Consider the following 8,435-nt stretch of genomic DNA (forward strand, 5'->3'; position numbering starts at 1 on the left):
TCACTGACAGCTGGTTGCTAGAGGGCAGGGCCCACTGAGGCACCAGAGCAGTGGCTAAGCAAGACCTGTCGCCCAGTAACAGGGAGCAGAATAAAGAGCACAGCAACGGCTGCCTCCTAAGGATTGTGCTCATCTTGCTCCCTTACAAAATGAGTTTATCTGTTTTTTAAAATTTTATTTAATTTTAATTGAAGGATAACTGTTTTACAATACCGTGTTGGTTTCTGCCATATATCAAGATGAATCAGACATAGGTCTACATATGTCCCCTCTCTCTTGAAACTCCCTCCCACCCAATATTTTTTTTTATTATTATTAATAGTGAAGGTGTAATATTATTCCTAGCAAAAAGCATATCCAAACATTAGGCGAAAAGACAAAATCCACTTATTTGTAGGCAAGGTCATATGTTTGTTTCTAGAATGCTTCAGAGTACCTCTCTCAATAGCTGTTACTCTATTTCTTGACTATTTTTAATTTTCTAAAATGTCACATTGCTTAGTCTTTTGAAACACTTTTTTTTTTTTTTTTGCCTCACTACACTGTTTAGGATCTTAGTTCCCCCATCAGGGATTGAACCCGGGTCTCTAACAGTGGAAACGCTAGAATTTCCATGAAATAGATCTTAACGGGAAGTTTTTACTATGATATGGGAACATGGGGTAGTAGAATTTGTCTGAAGTAAGGGTATGTTGAGTCCAGTAAGTCTCTGAAAGGGAAATGCATCAGCAATTGATGTTTTGCTTAAACAGTTCAAAATAGTTACGAAGAATAGCTGTAGTTAATTGGGTGCTCAGTCTCTGATACCCTGTAAAGGTGTTATTTGTCATTTACAGGTGAAGAAGTAGACCGGAGGCAAAGGGAAGGGGGCGGCAGAGGATGAGATGGTTAGATGGCATCACTGACTCAATGGACATGAATTTGAGCCAACTTCAGGAGACAGTGGAGGACAGAGGATCCTGGAGTGCTGCAGTTCATGGGGTAGCAAAGAGGTGGACACAACTTAGCAACTGAACAACATCATCAAACTAAAAAGCTTGTGCACAGAAAGTGAAACCATCAACAAAATGAAAAGGCAACCTAGTGAGTGGGAAAATACACTTGCAATCATGTGTCTAATAAAGAGTTAATATCCAAACATACCACAAATTCATACAACTCAGTAACAAAAAAGCCCCCAAACAACTGAATTTTAAAAATGGGCAGATCTGAATAGAGGTTTTTTCCCAAAGAAGACATAAAGAAGACATACAGATGGCCAAACAGGTACTGGAAAAGGTGCGCACCATCACTAATCATCAGAGAAACACAAATTAAAACCACAACTCACACCTGTTAGGAATGTCTATCGTTAAGAAGTGTTAACAAATGTTGGTGAAGATATGGAGAAATGGGAACCCTGACGTACTGCTGGTGGGAATGTAAACTGGTGCAGGCACTATGGAAAACAGTATGGAATTTCCTCCAAAAATTAAAATTAGTATAAGATCCAAAAATTCTACTTCTGAGTTTTTACTTGAAGACAATGAAAAACAGTAACTTGAAAACATACCTGCACCCTCATGTTCCTTGCAGCATTATGTACAACATCCAACACGTGGAAACAACCTTAGTGCCCACCAATGGGTAAATGGATAAAGAAAATGTGATGTGACGCTATTCAGCATAAAAAAAGAAAACTCTAGCCATTTGAGACAACATAAATGGACCGTGAGAGCAGTATGCTAAATGAAATGTCTGACAGAGAGAGAGGAATGCCATATGATCTCAATATACGTGTAATCTTAAACCACCCCCCAAAAACCCCAAACAAGCTCATAGATACAGAAAACAGGTGGTTGACAGGTGAGGATGGGGGGAGGGGAGTGAGAGAAATTGGCGAAGGGGAGTCAAAAACTACAAACTTCCCATTATAAAATAAGTCAGTCATGGGGATGTAAGGTACAGCATGGTGACTAGAGTTAATAATGTTGTATCACATATTTAAAAGTTGCTAATAGAGTAGACCTTATCACAAGAAAAAAAAAAACTGTTGTCTATGTATAGTGATGGATGTTAACTAGACTTATGGTCTGCTGCTGCTGCTAAGTCGCTTCAGTCGTGTCCGACTCTGTGCGACCCCATAGACGGCAGCCCACCAGGCTCCCCCGTCCCTGGGATTCTCCAGGCAAGAACACTGGAGTGGGTTGCCATTTCCTTCGCCAATGCATGAAAGTGAAAAATGAAAGTGAAGTCGCTCGGTCGTGTCCGATTCTTCCCGACCCCATGCGCCGTCCATGGGATTTTCCAGGCAAGAGTACTGGAGTGGGGTATAAACAAGTATCTTTTATGCTGTATACCTGAAACAAATGTCAATTACAATTCAACTTAAAAAATTGTAAAGAAAACCTCTCAGTATGAATCCAACACCAGTATTCTTAGCTTCAAAGGACACAAAACAGCAGTAAAGCACCTAGCGAGACAGCAGCTACATCAAGAGGTCTTTTAACATCACAAGTGCAATTTCAAAGCTTTTACACCGAACCAGAAGGTCCTTTTAAAAAAAAATGAAGTTGAAGTGGAAAGTTCCCCTATGTTCCTAATATTATCTTTTATGCTTTGGGAAGGAAAAAAAAAAAAGGGCCAAAATTTACTCATAACCCCCAAACCCATCCCTCTCTGCAAACAGAAGCAGGAAGCACTGAATTTAGGTTCCCAGATTTCGAATCCAGGTTCCGTCTCGCGGTAACGCGGAATCTCGGGAAACCAGGACTGCATTTTAATTTTGCCATTACAAAATGGAGATAATAGTACTTATCTCTTACACTGGGTGAGGCTTAACTGAATCTTTGTAGACTGTGGCCCAGTGCCTGAGACATAGTAGGCGCTCACATGCTCTGCTATTGCAACGCTGTAGATTTCCCATTTTCTCCTATATTCAGTATTTTATCAGAGACGCTGTTCTAGGCACCGGGACCTCCCGGCTAAACCCTAGTTGCTGCCCTCCAGCAGGTCGCTGCTCGCCGAAGGTGGGGATTGGGGAGTGGGCTGACAACGTCATTAAATGACTGCTTAAGAAGTGTCATACGGGGCTACAGTAGGTGGGAGTGACGCCTACTTCCCTAGGTAACTTTTCCGTAAAAGTATTGCTACTGTTCACAAACCCTGAGAGTTTAACCCGAACCAAAGAAGTTAGCATTCACAGCTGCCTGACAACTTGAACCTGCGAACTACTTACAGGTTTGCGCAGGCGTCTTCTGCGGGAAGTCGCGGTATGATCTATCCTCGCTTCTTCCGGCCCCGCCTCTTCCTGAAATCCCAGGAGCCGATTGGTTCGCGTGACCGGTATAAGAAGCTGCGCGCAGGCGCGCGGTTCTCTTTCCTCCGCTGCCGCTAAGGTGCTCGGTTCTTCCGAGGAAGCTAAGGCCGTTTTGGGGTGAGGCCCTCACTTCATCCGGCGACTAGCACCGCGCTCGGCAGCCCCCACCTAGCACTCGCTCGCACCATGGCCTCCGTCTCCGAGCTCGCTTGTATCTACTCTGCCCTCATTCTGCACGACGATGAGGTGACGGTCACGGTGAGTGCGGGCCTGGGCTGGCGGCGTGGCGGCCTCTGTGGGCGGCCGGTTCCCCACCCTCGCAGGCGTTAGGGGCAGGCCCTTCCGGCGGGAGTGGCGGCCATCGACACCGGGCGGAGGGGCGGACAGGCGGGACGGGCACCCATCGGATGGGCCCATGTGCGAGCTCTCTGGGGCATCGGCCATGTGCCCGCCCTAGAGTGAGTGAGTTTCACTTACAGCGGAGCGCGCCGACTTTGAGTACTTTTTTATTTAGAGAAATGTGTGAAACCCGTGGGTAGCCTCATGCGCAGCTATAACGTGTCCCACGACTATATCTCCTCTGGGTGTGATTTCCTTGGTCCTCTGAGTAGGTCTTGTGGGGCCTGGCTGTGTGGTGCGGAGGGGAACACTGCGCTCTGCTCCACCTCTGGCATTGCCTCACAGCTTAAAATAGCAATGTAATTTGGGCAGGTCTCAGCCTGTGAAATGGCAGCGATGAACTCGAGGCCTTGCCAAGTACCTGGCACGCGGGAGCGGAAGCATTTATTTTGCCTTAAAAGTGGAAGAAACAGTCGTCTTAGATTAGTATACATGCAATGTCAATAGAGTACTCGGATTGGTAAACGGTACTTTTGTACCCCGGTTATCAGTTATTTGCTTTCAGTTTGCAGTATTTTGAAGACGTTTACCAAAGTGCCGTCTGATGGGGTGCCCGTTTTATTTGTTTTAGGAGGATAAGATCAATGCCCTCATTAAAGCAGCCGGTGTAAATGTTGAGCCTTTCTGGCCAGGTTTGTTTGCAAAGGTAAGGTGATGGTGAAAAGGTGATTTGTTTGGAGAAGCAAATTTTGGAAGACCTACTGATTTATTAAATCAGGTGCTCGTGCTAACCTCCAAAAGTGCTGGAAGGCCCCGTGTTTCACTGGACTTGTCCAAATAGAAGGGGTATTTCCTCATATTTCCATCTCTAGGAGCTAATTATGGTTTTGTTCTGTGGTGTCTTTTTCTCATGGTCTCATAGCCTGCTTTCTCTTTCCTTCTGTTCTAAAATCATGAGGAAAATATATTACCAGGTCATTCTTTCATTATATAAAAGGGTCATCCAAGATATACGATCTATGCTGTTCCAAGTAAATCTTGCCAGCATGGTGGCGACATTTTATTGATCGCTTATTCTGTATCAGAATATAAAAGACCAAGGAATTTAGCAGTGGCCACCTTCCACAGTGTAGGTTACTTAATCTCTGGCAAGTGAAACTAATAGCCTCTATTCACCTCCTGTTCTTCAGTCTTAAGATTGGAAACACTGTACCCTGTTCTCTGTTAGTGATCTCTAAAACACTGATCTGTTAGTGAATTCCCTTGGGAAAATTACATAGAATTACATAGCAGTCTAAAAAAATAGAATTCACTGTTAAGAGGAGACATGAACTGTACTTGTAAGTTAAGCCAGCATTTCGGTGCTATAACAGAAGGCCAGAACTAAGCATTTACCTGAATATGCACATGTGTTGCAGGCTTTGGCCAATGTCAACATCGGGAGCCTCATCTGCAATGTGGGGGCTGGTGGACCCGCCCCAGCGGCCGGTGCTGCACCAGCAGGAGGTCCTGCCCCATCCACTGCTGCTGCCCCAGGTAGGAAACTTGGTATTGGAGGGAGGAGGGTGGAGATTAGAGGTACTAGGGGCAAAATTGCTCTTCATTTGCTAAGAGTAGATGTGTAGAAATCTTAAGAGGCATCATCTGATGAGGGAAAGCTAGGATATTTTTGACTGTGTGAGTTGTAGGGCCTGGAGCTCTTTGGAGTTTTAGTGAGGTAACTGACTTGTTTTTTGCTTTGTTTTTAGCTGAGGAGAAGAAAGTAGAAGCAAAGAAAGAAGAATCTGAAGAGTCTGATGATGACATGGGCTTTGGTCTTTTTGACTAAATCTCTTTAGTAACACATTGAATAAAAAGCTGAGCTGTTTGCTGCTGTTGGTCTTAACTGATAGTTCTGGGGGGTGTGTTGTGTGAAAATGAACTTTGGCTTTCAGTGTTTTCTGCCATGACACGAGCTGGGAGCAACATTGAGAACTGCATGGGGAGGCTGGAGGAGAAAGGCTCAGAGCAGACACCTTGTCCAGATTACTCACATGACTTCATGATTACAGGATTTGTTCTCTAGACTGAATAAGAGTCACTGTTGGGCATGGGGGTGTGTGATCCAGATCTCAGATACTTGAAAGATGAAGTAGCTCTGGGGAGAGGTGACTGAACAATGGTATGAAGGGTAAATTGGTTCACTTTTCAAAATGCCAGGGCCATCCTAGAACTTGGATTCACATAAAAGGTATATTCAGAGCATCTGTTAGGTGCTAGGCACTTGGGACATCTGTGCATTTGATAGGGAAATGAGGTTGAGGTTGTAGGACTTTCTGGCCCATGGCCCTGAACATCTTTACTGCAGTGTGAGGTGAGGTGAAGTCGCTCAGTTGTGTCCGACTCTTTGCGACCCCGTGGACTATAGCCCACCAGGCTCCTCCGTCCATGAGATTCTCCAGGCAAGAATACTGGAGTGGGTTGCCATTTCCTTCTCCAGGGGATCTTCCTGACCCAGGGATCGAACCCAGGTCTCCCGCATTGGAGGCAGACCTCTGAGCCACCAGGGAAGCAGGACCACTTTGTATACATTCCTGTGTCCAAGTCTCAATGGTCCATTGAAGACTAGGACTGAATTTTGATTGAACAACAACATTCAAACAAAATAAGTGGCCCCAGACTGTCAATGGAAACCACAGATGAGGACTGTAAGGTGTAAATAATTTAGGACCTTGAGGCAGGTAGGGTACAATGAGAAAAATGATGAAAATGTCATTCAGATTTTGGAGATGTACAAAATGCATAACGGCTAACCTAAAAGAAGGTCAGCATTGTGCTAATAAGTAATTAGCACAGTAAGTTCATGGATTAAAACCACGAAATGACTCCAAGTAAAAGTCTGCTCAGTTGTGTCCAACTCTGGGATTCTCCAGGCCAAAATACTGGAGTGGGTAGCCTTTCCCTTCTTCAGGGGATCTTCCCTACCCAGGAATTAAACTGGGAATCAAATCATTGCAGGCCGATTCTTTACCAACTGAGCTATCAGGGAAGCAGTGATTCCGAAGCCTGCTTTAACTGCATCGTTCCCCATGGTCCTGCCCCTGCTGCCCCTGCCTCAGCTTTCTCATGTGAAGGAAGTAGTACATTTAAAATGTATTACTTGTGGTTTGTGCTGCCTTTGCCCAGGCTTTAATTGCTGCAAGCAGGGATGGGGACTCTGTTGTGTGCTGGCTTCTGCTTGCAGTGGCTGCTTTTGTGGAGCACAGGCTTTTAAGTGAGCGTGCCTTATGGGAGATGTGTGGGATCTTCCCAGGCCAGGGATCACACCTGTGTCCCCTGCACTGGCAGGTGGATTCTTAACCACTGGACCACCTGGGAAGACCCAAAAGAAATCTTAATATAGTAAAAATCTATTAATAGTCAAGCTAAAAAAGGTTTTTCCAAAGAATGTCCTGATAATCAAATTAGGAGGCCATAGCAGTCATTCATTTGAGTAAGAACTGCCCAGTTCCACCCACCTTCCAGTTCCCTGAGCCTTGACTTCCTTGCAAAGTGAGAATCACCTACTTCATATTGGAAAGTGAACCAAGTACCACTTGCTGGCACATGCATGTTACTTCCCTTCTGCATAAGGTATAAAGAACACAGCTGGCTTCCCAGGTTTCCTGAATCTAGGCAAGCCTTGTGCTCCCCAAGTCCCTTTCCTGCTGATCCTGCTGGATCCTGCAGCAGCTTTGGTGTCTCAGCTAGTGTCACACGTCGTACTTGTTCACCAAGCATACTTGTTTGTTTAAACAGTTGCATTGTTAAAATTCTGTTCACTTCTGTGGCCACTGAAAGTGTAGGTCCATAGACAGCTCGCTCACCCCTCTAATGCTGCATTAGCAGGAAGCCAATAGAAAAAGCAAGAGAGTTCCAGAAAAACGTCTACTTCTGCTTTATTGACTATGCCAAAGCCTTTGACTGTGTGCATCACAACAAACTGGAAAATCCTTAAAGATCGGAATACCAGACCACCTTACCTGCTTCTTGAGAAACCTGTAAGTAGGTCAAGAAGCGACAGAACTGCACATGGAACAATGGATTGGTTCCAAATTGGGGAAGGAGTATGTTTAGGCTGTATATTGTCACCCTGCTTGTTTAACTTATATGCAGAGTACATCATGAGAAACGCTGGGCTGGAGGAAGCACAAGCTGGAATTAAGATTCCTCAGAGACATATTAATAACCTCAGATATGCAGATGACACCACCCTTATGGCAGAAAGTGAAGAACTAAAGAGCCTCTTGATGAAAGTGAGAAAGTGAAAAAGCTGGCTTAAAACTCAACATTCAAAAAACTAAGATCATGGCATCCTGTCCCATCACTTCATGGCAAATAGATGGGGAAACAACAGAAACAGTGACAGACTATTTTCTTGGGCTCCCAAATCACTGCAGATGGTGACTGCAGCCATGAAATTAAAAGGCACTTGTTCCTTGGAAGAAAAGCCATGACCAACCTAGACAGCATATTGAAAAGCAGAGACGTTACTTTGCTGACAAAGGTCCGTTTAGTCAAAGCTATGGTTTTCCCAGTAGTCATGTATGGATGTGAGAGTTGGACCATAAAGAAAGCTGAGTACAGAAAAATTGATGCTTTTGAACTGTGGTGTTGGAGATGACAGAGGATGGGTTGGCTGGATGGCATCACCGACAATGGACATGAGTTTGAGCAAGCTCTAGGAGTTGGTGATGGACAGAGGGGCCTGGTGTGCTGCAGTCCATGGGGTTAAAAAGAGTCGGACATGACTGAGCTACTGAACTGAACTGAACTGTTC

The 8,435-nt window shown here is 44.8% G+C and overlaps 2 protein-coding genes across 2 annotated transcripts in view; both read left to right on the plus strand.

Moving 5' to 3' along the window:
- The window catches only part of KIF23 (kinesin family member 23), a 73,467-nt gene extending 71,968 nt beyond the window's left edge, over positions 1 to 1,499 (plus strand). The window contains exon 25 of the mRNA XM_024997504.2: positions 837 to 1,499. The gene's annotated coding sequence lies outside the window, so the exon portion shown is untranslated. The remainder of the gene's footprint in view (positions 1 to 836) is intronic.
- Positions 1,500 to 3,354: 1,855 nt separating this feature from the next.
- RPLP1 (ribosomal protein lateral stalk subunit P1) lies at positions 3,355 to 5,503 on the plus strand. Its single transcript, NM_001025340.2, has 4 exons — positions 3,355 to 3,556; positions 4,269 to 4,343; positions 5,056 to 5,173; positions 5,386 to 5,503. The coding sequence occupies exons 1-4, from the start codon at positions 3,485 to 3,487 to the stop codon at positions 5,463 to 5,465; spliced, it is 345 nt and encodes a 114-aa protein (NP_001020511.1). The 5' UTR covers positions 3,355 to 3,484; the 3' UTR covers positions 5,466 to 5,503.
- The last annotated feature ends 2,932 nt before the right edge of the window (positions 5,504 to 8,435 follow it).

The sequence above is a fragment of the Bos taurus genome, chromosome 10 (assembly GCF_002263795.3).
Source record: "Bos taurus isolate L1 Dominette 01449 registration number 42190680 breed Hereford chromosome 10, ARS-UCD2.0, whole genome shotgun sequence".
Classification (NCBI taxonomy): Eukaryota; Metazoa; Chordata; class Mammalia; order Artiodactyla; family Bovidae; genus Bos; species Bos taurus.